Source organism: Tauraco erythrolophus, chromosome 1 (genome assembly GCF_009769465.1).
Source record: "Tauraco erythrolophus isolate bTauEry1 chromosome 1, bTauEry1.pri, whole genome shotgun sequence".
In the NCBI taxonomy this organism is placed as follows: domain Eukaryota; kingdom Metazoa; phylum Chordata; class Aves; order Musophagiformes; family Musophagidae; genus Tauraco; species Tauraco erythrolophus.
In genome coordinates, this window is record NC_141465.1 from 39,019,327 (window position 1) to 39,034,337 (window position 15,011).

At 40.3% G+C, this 15,011-nt stretch overlaps 1 protein-coding gene across 1 annotated transcript in view; it reads left to right on the forward strand.

The window, feature by feature from the left end:
* The window catches only part of CASK (calcium/calmodulin dependent serine protein kinase), a 239,321-nt gene that overhangs the window by 81,408 nt on the left and 142,902 nt on the right, over positions 1-15,011 (forward strand). Inside the window, 1 exon segment of the mRNA XM_086608529.1 lies at positions 8,490-8,595. Within this exon segment, the coding sequence (XP_086464655.1) occupies positions 8,490-8,595 (106 nt within the window).

Below are 15,011 nucleotides of genomic sequence, written 5' to 3' on the forward strand. Positions count from 1 at the left end.
AAAAAAAAAATCCAAGAAGTGTTGGTTTCATTTTTCTGTGTTTCCCTCTCTTCTTCCTCTGTTCCTCTACCTCACTGAACCTGCTGTTGAGTATAAACCAAGAGGACGTAGAATGTAGAAAATCTTAGAGGAGAGATATGGGCTTATCTAATCTTTGTTCCTACTGAGAAAGATTAGATTAGACTATTGTTATTTTTCATTGTGGTGAGTGCTTTGTAAAAAGTTGCTAAGAATTATCATTTAATTAAATGAAATTAAATTAAATTATTTGGTTTTAAATATCTGCAATAGACAGCTGTTAATATTCTTTCAGACATTCTTAAACATTTTTATTAGTTCAAGTTGATTCATTACCCAAAACAAACCATCTTATTTATGAAGCATTGCTTATTTGTGTGCCAATAAAAATAAGGAAATTACTAAAAGGAAGGAGGGTTTGCTTTCATGGACACAACCATGCAAACCAACTTGTCTGACAGATATGTGTCTCTGGACAAGTCTGGTAGGTGTATCAAAAGTCAGGAAAGGAAAGGTTTTTGTTTTCACACCCACTTTCATGTTCTTCATAGCTGATGGAGTGTGAACTGAGGAAGGAAAATTGCCTTTTAAGGCTCCCAAGACACCCAGCTCCAGCTAAAAAGCCATTAACGTGTTTATATTTATGTCCAAACACTATTTTTTAGAAGTTTTCAGAATTTAGTGAGCATCTATGAAGTCTTGATTCCACGACATAGAGATTTCCATAGGTTTCTGCATGAGGGTGCTCAGAAGTGGATTCTGGTTACTGAGTATTAGCTGTAACTGCTTTTTGTTTTTCTTCCTTCATGTCATTGGTTTGTTTCCAAATGCTACAGTAGCATTAAAACAAAAGATACTGATTGGAGATGGATTATCTCACGTTATCATTGTAATTATTGATTACCATGGTGTATTTTTATCAAGGGCCGTTCACAAGTTATATGCATTTTTTTCTTTTTGGTATATGTTTTAAGTATGTTAAGGTACAGATTGATTATACAATAAAAGATTCAGTGACAATGGAGACACTTTGCAGGGAAAGGTTCGTACTTGTGCTTGTACTTGTGTTTTGCAACATCCGAAGTAGCTCTGAGTGCTGGCTTTCATAGTCTTATTTGCTCTCCTTCCATATTCCTTTCCTTTCTTTACTTTAAAGCCAGCATCTATACTTACTGAGCCATTTCACATGCTAAGACTGCATGACACCAAGCCAGTGGGGAAAAAAATGAATGTTTCTTTTACTGAGTTAACACTGAAATGGTTGGTGTGTGGTGTGACAAGCTCCAGGCTGCTGCACAGTGAAACAGAGGGCAAGAATGTGTGTGGGATGAAGGGAGAAACAGCCAGCAGTTAAATCAGCTTGGCTACCACGGGGCTTTAGCCACCCCAAAGTGCGTGGGAGGGGAGGCGGGAAAGCTTTTGCTACTTGTTGAGGCAAGGAGTCATTAGCTGATCAGATGTGTCTGTGTGATGAGGAGTCGGTCACATATCCCAGGAAGGGAGGCAGTGAGGTTTTAATTAAGAGAAACGGAATACTCTCGAGGAAGAAAAAAAAATAAAAGCCACATCTTTGGGGCAGAAGCACCAGTGTGGTTCTGTAGTGTAGGAGTTTCATTGCCAGTGTCAGTATAGGATGTTCCAGCCTCCAGCTGCTCATTCCTGTTGCGGTATGTTGGCTGTACTGAGAGCTTTTATGATCTCCTTGCTGTAGTATTAAAATAAAAGCCTAAAAGTAATTTTCACAGAGGAAAAAGAATGAGTGAACAGAGAGGGAACAGGGAAACTTTTTAAGTTAGTGTTGCCCTGAAAGTTCACCTGGTTTTGGAAGTGTGACCTCAGGCACGCTATGATGGATTAAAATAGAGTTTGCTGTTGTGCACTGATGGGTCATGTGCTTGTTACGTGCTGTCCTGAGGCAGAGGTGTACAGCAGTGTGCTCTTCTTGGAGACAGTCAGCTCCTCTGGAGCCCCTTGAAGCATGATGTGCACTCTTGGCTGCAAGAAGATGCAGCAGACCTGTTTTGAATGTGACAGGTTTTTGGTAATGGGAGGCTGCAGGGCAGCTTCCATGGGAAGAGGCTTGAGTCTGCCCTGTGCTGGACACAGTTCCGAACAGCTCCAGCAGACCAAAGCTGAACCCATCAGCCAAGTGTATCGCACTTCTGTGAAAATATGTTTAAGGAAGGGTAGGAAACACAGGAGCAAGGCATGGGGAGTGTGGAACAAAAAGAGGGAATACCAAGATCAGGGCAGGAGGAGGTTCACCCTGTCGGAGCAGACACCCCCTGCAGCCCATGGAGGACCTGTGCTGGAGCAGCAGAAAGGTGTGAGAAGGAAGGAGCATCAGAGAGGAACTGCTGTGTGGTTCTGTGGGGTGAACTTGAGCCTGGGAAAGGGGAGAGGAAACTTGTTGGTTTAATGTTTATTTTTTTTATTCCCTCTACCAAAATCAATAAGTATTTATTTTAATTGGCAATAAATTAAATTTGTGAAGTAAGGCTATTTTGCCCACAGTAGTAACTGGTAAGCAGTCTCCCTGTCTTTGTCTCAACCCGTGAGCTTTTTTGTTCCTGTTCTTCATATTTTCTAACCCCCACCCTACTGAGAGCAGAGAGTTGAGCAAGAGCCTGGGTGGGAGTTTAGCAGCTAGCCAAGTCTAATCCACAAGACAAAAACCAATCATAGAATCATAGAATCATAGAATGGTTAGGGCTGGAAGGGACCTTCAAAGGTCATCTAGTCCAACCCCCCTGCAAGGAACAGGGATATCTCCAACTAGATCAGGTTGCTCAGGGCCTTGTCCAACCTGGCCTTGAACGTCTCCAGGGATGGAGCATCCACCACCTCTCTGGGCAACCTGTTCCAGTGTTCTACCACTCTCATAGTAAAAAATTTTTTCCTAATATCCAACCTGAACCTACCTCCCTCTATTTTAAAACCATTACCCCTTGTCCTATCATAACTGGCCCTCCTGAACAGCCTCTCCCCATCTTTCCTGTAGGCCCCCTTGAGGTACTGGAAGACCGCTATAAGGTCACCCCGGAGCCTCCTCTTCTCCAGGCTGAACAGCCCCAACTCTTTCAGCCTGTCCTCATAGGAAAGGTGCTCCAGCCCTCTTATCATCTTCGTGGCCCTCCTCTGGACCCTCTCCAACTGGTCCATGTCCTTCTTATGTTGGGGACTCCAGAACTGGACGCAGTACTCCAAGTGAGGTCTCACGAGGGCAGAGTAGAGGGGGAGAATCACCTCCCTCGACCTGCTGGCCACGCTCCTCTTGATGCAGCCCAGGACGCGGTTGGCCTTCTGGGCCGCAAGAGCACATTGCCGGCTCATATTGAGCTTCTCGTCCACCAGTACTCCCAAGTCCTTCTCCTCAGGGCTGCTCTCGATCCAATCACCACCCAGTCTGTATTTATGCCTGGGATTGCCACGACCCAGATGTAGGACCTTGCAATGTATCTGTTGAGTGAAACACTTGGTGCTGAAGTATCAGTTTCTGTCTTATATGTGCTCCAGGGGTTTACTTTGAACTAGGACTGGTCTGGCCTTGTGGTCTGTTCAAGACCGGAGTGCATCAGGCATGTTTCCAAAGCACATCGTTCAGTTTAGTTGTACCTGGAAGAATTCCAGTTGGAGTGCTCAGCATCTTCTTTATGATGTGCACCAAAGAATGGTAGGTGAGAATGACACAACCAAATGAAAAAAGCATATTGATTTGCTTTTAAAACTTAGTACTACCCCATCTGTTTAAATTATATATAATCATATTCTTACTGTATAAAATATGTAGAAGCATTTTAAGCAATAAGTTTACTACTGATGTAGATACATCCTTTCAAAATACTGTCATACCCAAGCTGTGGCTGGAGAACTAATCCTTTAAAGGATTAAACCTGGAAAATCAGAATGCTGTGTGTTTAAAAATTACATATGTCTTCCATCCTGCAAAGAAACTTGATGCCGTCCTTCCCTCCAAAAGATATATCTGCTACAGTCTGTGCATATCGCTTTTAAGATGTTAAAATGGTGCTATAATCTAGGCTGCTAGAAAGCATCTGATTCTTCCATGCTGTAGGATACCATGAGTGTACTTTCAAAATATATTCACTATGTTTGAGATGTTTTAAAACCTTGGGTATCTGATTTTGAAAGGAAATTAGGTGTTTGCCAGAACTGTCAGAGATGCGTGGGATATTAGGTAGTTAGCTCCCATGGAAATTTTAAGCGATGCTCATGTTTTCTATCTTCTATTTTCTATCAAAGGCTGACATATGTTTCTTTACAATTATTTAGAGCAGTTATCTTTATAGTACTTCCAGCAATTCATTTTCAGTGTTGCTAACCAAATACAAGACTGCATTTTCTCTGTGTGGTGATTATCGCTCGCAATTCTTTTTTCTGTCTTAGAACTTTTCTGTTTGTTACAGAAGTCTGAACTTTCATGCCGTTTTCACAACTTCAGTGACTCTCTCTAAATAGTCAGCCATTTATAAAATGGAAAATTGAATATGTCTCCAGTTGCTAAAAAAAACAACCTCAAAGTTTTGTAAACAGACTGAAATTCTGGAATGTTTATTGGTAATAGTAGTGTAAAATGACAGCTTTTGAATGCTTTTCAAATTATGATGTAAAGTATCAGACTTGTGTGCTAAGCAGGTTAAATGGAACACCACATCTTTCTCCCTGTTTCTGGTTGTATAACAATAGCTTTCATGAAGTTGACAGAGAAACTTTTAAAGCTTGTGCTTTTAAACCTTGCTGTTCTATTTATTATCGCTGTTGTCATTAATGTTTAATTTTGAAAGAAGTGCTGACAGAGAAGGCTTAAAGAATGGACTAGAAAGTCATTTCTTCAGCCATATCAAGAAGAGAAAAATGAATAGATGAAGTGTTCAAAAAAGATTCAGATAAAAAGTAAAATAGTCCAGCAATTAAAAGATGACAGTTTGGTTTAGATTCTAAGACCTTGTCTTGCCTTAGGGTATGGTCTTTTAGCTAAATTTTGCTTACTAGTGAGCTCTAAATATGAGGTACGTAACCATTAGTAAACGGTACATGTCGCTTCTTGCAGCTTAAAGCTGACTTACTCCCTTGGCAGATTCTAGAGTTGTCCTGAAGCTCTTTTAGGTGTTTGGAATATGAAAGGCTTATTTTGCTATGGGATGTGTGGGACCTTTATTACTACATGACATGGCTAAAATACTCAGCAGAGGTTTAGAAAACTTAACAGGAGGTAGCAAATAGTTCATACAATGTTATATTCAGAATGATAAGTTGCAGATAATATGGTGGCTCACAAGATAATAATGGGATTTTTCGTAGGAAATCTTCAGTCACCTGCTTGCAGCCAAACATCTGCTTGGTTTTATGTTGTATTCAGAACTGGAACAGTATCTCTAGGCACTTGGGATTTTAATTACCTCTTGAGGAACATGTGGAGATGAAATTTAATTCGATCTGGTAAAAGCATTTGATAAAGGACTGAGTAGATAATGATGTTATTTTTTTAAGTGAAAACAATGAAATATACGTGTCATCTCTGCCTTTTCTCCTCCCTCCCCTTTCCTTTTTACTGATCTTAAACATAACGTATTTTGACATTTGGGTCACAGTCCAAATGGACTTCAGAATCTGTCATCTCTTTTCTGCCCTGTGGCTTTGTTGAATCAACGTAGTTATGTACTCGTCTGTCTCTTTAAACCTAGTTTTCTTCTTCCTTAATAGGTCTACTGTTAAACAAGTCCCTGCTGTTTTTAAAATAGAACTTTGTTCTGCTCTTAACCCAAGACCCCTTAGTCATACAAAATCTTGTTCTGTGACTTGACTTCATTTGTTTTCCTGTTTGAAGATTTTATTTTCCACTTTCTTTTTCTCCTTCCTCTGCTGCTGGTGCACAGTGTGTGAGCAATTGTTTCACTTGTGCAATATTACACAAAGGAACAAGGTAAGCAGCAGCATATATTTTCTTCCTCACAGTTCTACTTTCCTTCAAAATATAAATAAAGTTCACAAGAAATTAATAAAGTGGTGAAAATAAACTATTTTGAACACAATTTTTAACCGTAAAGAAAGTAGAACTTTTCTGCAGTTTTCTATTGGATTTTCATTTTGCTTTGCATCTAAGATAGGCATGAGATACCATGGTGAAGTGTGGTGGTAGCATTGAAGTCGTTATATAGTAAGAGACAAAATAAAAGCAACGTATTTTCTGTAGATCGTAGTCATTCACAGAATCACATAGTTTTCTATTCTCTTATGCTATCTGTTGGTATGCTTACCTGTGATCCCATTTAGGAAAGACTGGATGTGTACTTCGGTGAAAGACAAAGAGAATCTTGCTGCCGTAGAAAAGAGATGATAATCATATAGCGTTGAATCAATGCCCAAGCCTGATGGATGGGAATGTTACAATATGGTTTCAGTAGTTCCTCTGCGTGAAGGTGGTGCAAAGACTGATATGAGAGTGTTTTCAATAGTGAAAGACATACTGCTGTTTTCTTACTTGATAGAATTTCGTCTTTGTATAAAGAAAAATTTTACATGGATTTCTTTATCTAAATTTCTTATGGGTCCGTGAAAGAAGTTATTTGCTTCTTTTTGCTGCTCTGTGCTTCCTAATATGACATTACATAATGGTTTCTAAGGGGTTGCTCTACTTGTTTTGCTTTTAGATTATGTTTGCAAGGATGTGAAGGAGGAGGCACATAATGCAAGTGTAATATGAAAGTTTTGGGAAGAAAATTTTGCACTTTGTGAATCTGAAAATTTTTCTTGGATTCCAAAATTCAGTCATTTCCAAATTTTGAGCATTTCTTCTGAACTTATGGATGACTAAAAGATTGAAAGACTAGCATAAATCTGCGTAACCTGTTAAATGCTCCAGATGAAGGAGTGTTCATCTTGCTGTTTGTGTTTTTGAATGTTACTGATTCATGTTAGAAATATAATCGACATATATGAGAATAGTGCATTTTAAATTTCTTCCTAGTGTAGCACAACAATATGGTAAGCATTCTCAAACCAAGAAACTGTATTTATATTTTCCCATAAGTACATAGGTAGGTCATTCTTGAATAGTGAACAATTGTATCGAAAAAGAATAGAAAAGTAAAATGTCTAGTTCAGAATACAGATTGATATTTTCCTCTCTTCTCAAATTGTTATCCAGGCTATTCACTCAGGATTTTACTGTTTTTCTAGAATGTTAGTGGTAAGTTAAAAGAAAAAAATAAAGTTTAAGGATAATTAAATAACAAAAATACCAAATAGTTTCAACAAAGAAGAAGGAAAATTAATTCAGTGCAATTGTTTTTTTGTATTTCTATACTAGCAGGAGGATTGATTTGTGATCAGAAAAAGTAAGAGTGTTGTTTGGTTGAAAACAAAATCTCTCAAGCGTTTGAGAGACACCTCAGTGATTTCTGCTCTTTGTTTATTCACAATTGTTTCTACTTTTCTCCCTCTTCTATAGAACAGAGATGCTGTATAATATATGCTGGTTAAAATTCATGCCAGTGTCATTTCATATATTATGATTTAGAAAAAAAAAAACCACAATTAAAGAAGTAAACAAGAAATTTAAACATAAGAAAAAAAAAATCTTTACTTATGAAGGTGATCAGATACTGGTATAGATTTCCTAGACAGGTTGTATCATAGAATCAGAGAATGGTTTGGGTTGAAAGGGACCTCAAAGATCATCGAGTCCCAAACCCCCTGTCATGAGCAGGGACACCTTCCACTACACCAGGTTGCTCAAAGCTTCATCTAACCTGGCCTTGAACACTTCCAGGGATGGGGCATCTACAACTTCTCTGGGCAACCTGTTCCAGTGCTTCACCACCCTCTGAGTGAAAAATTTCTTCCTTATATCTAATCTAAATCTGCCCTCTTTCAGTTTAAATCCATTGCCCCTTGTCCTATCACTACACGCCCTTGTAAAAAGTCCCTCTCCAGCTTTCCTGTAGGCCCCCTTTAGGTACTGGAAGACCTTGCTTTAAGCAGAGAGATCAAACTAGAGACCTCCAGGTTTTAATAGTTCTGTGGTGTGGTGAAAGAGCCCGTCTTCTGTATTTGGAGATAATTTTGCAGTGATGTTGGATATTTAGGATTAAAATCTTGCTGTAGTCAACATATGTGCATTAAAAGAACTTATTACCATACAGTTCTTCAGCTTATATGACCAAGGAGATCTTTTATTAATAAGTCAAATCAAACAAGCCTATTAAGTTTGTGTGTTTATATTTTGAGATCTATGTGGGGTTTTTGACTTAATTTTACGTTTAAGTTCTGAAGCAGAATAATTAAATGTCAACTTGTCAAAGTTCTTTATGAAGATTAAAGAATTTATTTGAAATTTCAGATGTGTACATGTTTCCAAACATTGTGTTCTAATTGTTTTCAATTTATTTAGTTTTTTTATTCAACAGCTTGATTATATAGCTAATACTCTGCTTTGTTATCTTTCACAGATCTGAAGAGAGAAGCCAGTATTTGTCACATGCTGAAGCATCCTCATATTGTTGAACTATTGGAGACATACAGCTCAGATGGAATGCTTTATATGGTCTTTGAGTTGTAAGTTTCTCCCTTTGATTTTACCTTCCTTTGTTGTAATTTGCTAAATAAAATCCTCAAAGTATGTCTGCTTCCACCTGCTTGTTTTGTAGCTCAGAAGTCTTGAATGCAATGAAAATATTTGTTTCTGGCAAGTACAGGTTGTCCCAAATAAAAAAAGTTATCACACTGGTGAGGTGGCTAACATCAGGCTAATTCTTTACAGTATGCTTCCTAAGGGCAGACATACTGTCCATTGATGGCTGCTATGTCCCTAATGGGGTACATGAGAACAAGTTAAAAATCTATATACCTGTTCACATCATACGAAAAGAGGCATTTATCTGAAAAATACGTTTTGGAAGCTTGAACGTAAGAGTTTAGTTACCATTAGCATATATGGAAGGGTGAACAACTCATGATTTTTTCAGCAGTGTGCAGGTATCTTTAATTAACAACGAGAAACAAAAGAGAGGGCAGTCTCTAAATCGCCACATTCCTTCTTTGAGGGAAAATTATTAGTCCTTCTTGAGTTAAGTTTTAGCTAACTAGGAAGGACAAAACTAGACATGCAGAATGCTAATTTGTGCATCTTCCGTATTCCATCTTTCTTCTCTTCTCTATAACTACCAGCTCTTCTCTTTTATGTTCCCCGTATATGCATTCCTAGTGTGTCTGGGCATATGTGTTATATCTCTTTAATTTTTCTAATCTTCCTGCATTATGTTTTCTGATACATTTGACCTGCTCATGTTGGAGCAAGCCACATCATGCCAGTGTTAGGTCAAATTGGCATGTCCACCAGAGCCCAATATTTGACTTGAGATGTGCACCTAGGAAACAATTCTCACATGTTAGTTTCACCATTGAGGTAGAGAAAAAGTTGAGTGGTAACTGTCAAAAAATTGATGTAAAGCTGAAAATTGTTGCTTGAAAGTCTTCTGTTTTTTTTTTAGGTGAGTTTATAAACTTATGATTGTGTGAAATAATTGTTTTATGCTTTCCTTTCCGTAAGTTTTGATTCAACACTGACTTTGCTTTTTATTTTGTAAATCCCAAAGCGTGAACCAATGGACTTTAATTATCCTGTAATGAAATAATTATGTACACCTTGGGGAGACATGCTGTGATAATTAACAAGATTTTGAAATGGAAAAAAGGTGTCGCTTCTATTTTTACCGTGCTGGTAGCTCTGAAATACGAGACAAAGGCAGTAATTATTTTTTAATGACAAACCTATTATCATTTGTGTTTATATACGTAAAAAGTAAGCCTGAACAATTAAGATTACTACACAAATACTGTACCTGACTTCAGGCCACATGAAAGAAGGAAACGTGAAGCTAAATTATTTGAAAGATAATAATTCTTTACCATCTCATGTGTCCTTGTCTCCTGTGTATGCTACAAGACATTACTCTTTTGTAATAAACAGTGATAGAAAATGAGACAATAGGAACACCTGTGCTCAAAATGCAGCAGGGAATGGAATAGTTGTGGGTGCAATGTGTTATGCTGGAGGGGATGCTTTGGTAAAGTGATTCAACAGAAGACTGATGTTTGCTGTGGAGTAAGACTGCATTGTCTGAGTTTGATTGAGTTAGTGGCGTACTATACAATTGTGACCATAATAAGAAACCTGTAGTTAGTTGAAAAGCATCTATGTATTTGTAGGTAACATGTTTTCCCTCATACTGCTTTCTGTTCATTATGCTGTTATTATAACAAACTTAACTGCTTTGCAACTAAGTTCTGTCTACAGTAATAAAATATATTTTATTAGGGTCTAGTTATTCTGAAATGACAGAAAAAGGGAAGACAACACAGATCTGCAGAGGAGATGTAAGCCCAGCTGACGATGGGCTATTTGTGGACTGGCAGATGCTTTGCATGAAAATTAATTCAGGTCCAGTACGTGAAATGCACAGAATAACCAAACCTAAAACTTTGTGTCATCAGTTGCACGTAAATGATACATAGGTCCACTTCTGTTTCATAAGCTGTGAGCTACTTGGAGCAGCTGCTAAAATGACCTTGAATATCTTGAAATCTATTGTTATGAATAATTACAATTTAAATAAGCAAATGCAGCGTATATCTGATAACAAGAGATTGTAGCACTCAGGAACAAAATACAATCTGTGCCCAATTTTGAAAACTTTTGTTACAATAAACATTAAAAAAATCAAGTCACAATTTGTAGAAGCAATGATGAACATGAACAGTAGCAATGAAGTTTAACACCAAAAAATTAACTGTTTTTAACCACTAGTTATACACAACTTCAAACACCCTTTAGAGTGGGGCCATCGTGTCGTGCTACTACTAGGTTGCTATTAGGTACTGTTGTAATAAACTGCATAGAAGCAGTTGGCTGTAATAGATGAAGTGCATGTGTAGAGTAAGAAGCAGACCCTGTCCCAGAAAGTCTTATTCTTAAAGTAAAATTATTGTTTTAAAAGTATTTAAGTGGTAATACATCATAAATGAGAGTGTACGTGCCTGTCCCAAGTGATTTCCCACGCAACCCCCACAGCTGCTCCCCAGAAGGGTAATGGACTCTTTCCACTGGTGGAAGAGATCCCTTGGAGGCTCTAGAGAGACCTTGCATCTGAGATAGGGCCAGCTCTGCAATTTTCTTTCCCATTCTGTGGTGTTATTTGCTGACAGCTGTGTATCGAGTGATCCATCATTAGTCTCAAGTTAACTATGACCTTTTACCTAATACAAGCATGTAGTCAATAGAAGTACATCAGAGATATATGTTACAGTGTCAAAACAGATGAAAGCAATCTTTTTTTTTAAGTCTGTGCCTTGCAAAAACAAAATAATATGCAAAACTCTCCTGCTATTTAAAAATTCCATTTATGAAATGGGGTGCAGTCTGGTTTCTTTCATGCTTGTTCAGTGATGTGCTATTCTAGACAGTGCTGTCCGTGTCACATGGCATTTGCTGGGTAGTTCATGCATGTGGTGAGGGAGGAACACTGGTTTTACATAGAATGCTATTTTCTGTTTGGTATGTAACTGTCACTTTTGCTTTTATATTCTATTGCTTGTTACTTTTTTTTTCCCCTAATGACTGTTGGTCTTTATCAATGAGAATACTTTGAGAAGGGTCAGCTACTTGCAATATTTCTAAAACAAAGCAAATGTTCCCTTTGAAGTTTCTGAAAAGCACAATTAAGACTTAAAGCACATTATATGCAGTTCATCCTCAGTATAATCAAAGTATGTGGACTGAGAGTTCTTACCTTTCCTGCTGAAGAGCTCAGATACATGAGTAGTGAGTCAATTGTAGAAACCTTAATACCTGGTCATTTGCAGAATATTGTCTCACCACTATGCGTAGGTGGGTTTGATTTTCTTATTACATTCCCATGGTGTCAACAGGGTCAGAGAGGACTACCCCCTGTATCAAGACCGCCTCCACAGGGAAGGAAAGAAGGGTAATAGGTATAGGCGACTCCCATCTGAGGGGAACAGAAGGTCTAGTATGCCGGGCTGACCCTGCTGTGAGGGAAGTCTGCTGCCTCCCTGGAGCCTGGGTTAAAGACGTCGCTAGGAAACTTCCTAGCCTGGTACGGCCCACGGACTACTACCCTTTATTGCTCTTCCATGTGGGTGGTGATGAAGCTGAAACACGGAGTCCGCAGTCAATCAAGAGAGACTTCGGGGCCCTGGGAAAGCTAGTAAGAGGATCACAGGTTATCTTTTCTTCTATCCTTCCAGATGCAAGCAGTGACACTGGAAGAAGCAAATGCATTCAGTCAATTAATATGTGGCTCCGTGTCTGGTGTCATTGCCATGATTTCGGCTTTTTTGACAATTGGATGGGCCACACAGCACCAGGCTTGCTGGCACCGGGTGGGACTTGCCTTTCTCAAAGGGGATCAAAGGTCTTAGCACAACAGCTAGTGGAGCTCATTCACAGAGCTTTAAACTAGATTCAAAGGGGGAGGGGGATAATACCAAGCTTGATCAAGATGTACTGGAAGCACCTGAAGAGCAGCACAAAGGAATTCCAGCCAGGAAGTCAGATTCATCTGGGATCCAACTTAAATGGATCCAGTTCTGGAGCCCCCAACATAAGAAGGACATGGACCAGTTGGAGAGGGTCCAGAGGAGGGCCACGAAGATGATAAGAGGGCTGGAGCACCTTTCCTATGAGGACAGGCTGAAAGAGTTAGGGCTGTTCAGCCTGGAGAAGAGGAGGCTCCGGGGTGACCTTATAGCGGTCTTCCAGTACCTCAAGGGGGCCTACAAGAAAGATGGGGAGAGGCTGTTCAGGAGGGCCTGTTGTGATAGGACAAGGGGTAATGGTTTTAAAATAGAGGGAGGTAGATTCAGATTGGATATTAGGAAAAAATTTTTTACCATGAGAGTTGTAGAACACTGGAACAGGTTGCCCAGAGAGGTGGTGGATGCTCCATGCCTGGAGACGTTCAAGGCCAGGTTGGACGAGGCCCTGAGCAACCTGATCTAGTTGGAGATATCGATGACCTTTGAAGGTCCCTTCCAGCCCTAACCATTCTATGATTCTAAATGCCTCTACGCTAATGCACGCAGAATGGGGAACAAGCAAGAGCAGTTAGAGGTGCGTGTGTGCCTGCAGGAATATGATCTTATTGGCATCACGGAAACATGGTGGGATGAATCCTTTGACTGGAGTGTCAGAATGGTAGGATACAAGCTCTTTAGGAAGGACAGGCAGGGGAGAAGAGGAGGAGGGGTTGCCCTCTATGTCAAAAACCAGCTGGAATGCATGGAGTTGCACCTGGGGACAGATGAAGAGCCGACCGAGAGCTTGTGGTTCAGGATTAAAGGAAGGGCAGGGACAGGGGACATAGTAGTGGGGGTCTGCTACAGGCCACCTGACCAGGAAGACTGATTGGATGAGGCCCTCTACAGACAGATAGGAGATGCCTCACGTTCATGAGCCCTGGTCCTCATGGGGGACTTCAACCACCCCAATATCTATTGGAGGGACAACACAGCAGGGCATAGGCAATCCAGGAGGTTCCTGGAATGCATGGATGATAACTTCCTTCTCCAAGTGGTAGAGGAACCAACGAGGAGAGGTGCTTTACTGGACTTTGTTCTCACCAACAAAGAGGAGCTGGTGGGGAATGCGATGCTCAAGGACAGCCTTGGCTTCAGTGACCATGAAATGATGAAGTTCAAGATTCTTAGAGACACAAGGAGAGTGCACAGCAAGCTCACTACCCTGGATTTCAGGAGAGCAGACTTTGGCCTCTTCAGGGATCTCCTCAGTAGAGTACAATGGGATGAAGCCCTGGAGGGAGAGGGGACCAAGAAAGCTGGTTAATATTTAAGGATCACCTCTTCCAAGCTCATGAGCAGTGCATCCCAACAAAGAGGAAGTCAGGTAGGAACACTTGGAGGCCTGCATGGATGAACAAGAAACTCCTAGACAAACTCAAACACAAAAGGGAAGCCTACAGAGAGTGGAAGCAAGGACAGGTAGCCTGGGAAGAATATGAAGAAATTGTCCAAGCAACCAGAGATCAGGTTAGGAAGGCTAAAGCCCTGATAGAGTTAAATCTGGCCAGGGACATCAAGGGTAACAAGAAAAACTTCTATAGATATATCAGTGATAAAAAGAGATCTAAGGAAAATGTCGGCCCTCTCCAGAAGGAAACAGGGGACCTGGCTACCTGGGACATGGAGAAGGCTGAGGTACTCAATGGCTTCGTTGCCTCAGTCTTCACTGGCAAGATCTCCAGCTGCACAGCCCAAGTCAGAGAAGGCAAAGGGAGGGACTGGGAGAATGAAGAACCACCTGCTGTAGGAGAAGATCAGGTTCGAGACCATCTAAGGAACCTGAAGGTGCACAAGTCCATGGGACCTGATGAGGTGCATCCACGGGTCCTGAGCGAACTGGCAGATGAAGTTGCTAAGCCGCTATCCATTGTATTTCAGAAGTCGTGGCAGTCTGGTGAAGTTCCCACTGACTGAAAAAGGTGAAACATAGCCCCTATCTTTAAAAAGTGAAAAAAAGAAGACCCAGGGAACTACAGGCCATTTAGTCTCACGTCTGTGCCCGGTAAGAGCATGGCGCAGATCCTCCTGGGGACTATGCTAAGGTACATGGAAAATAAGGAAGTGATTGGTGACAGACAACATGGCTTCACTAAGGGCAAATCCTGCCTAACTTGGTGACCTTCTACGATGAGGTTACAGCATTGATGGATAGGGTAAGAGCAACTGACATCGTCTACCTGGACTTATTCAAAGCGTTTGATACTGTCCCACACGGCATCCTTGTCTCTAAAGTGGAGAGACATGGTTTTGATGGATGGACCACTCAGTGGATAAGGAATTGGCTGGGTGGTCGCACTCAAAAGAGTTGTAGTCAACAGTTCATTGTCCAAATGAAGACCAGTGACGAGTGGCGTTCCTCAGGGGTCAGTACT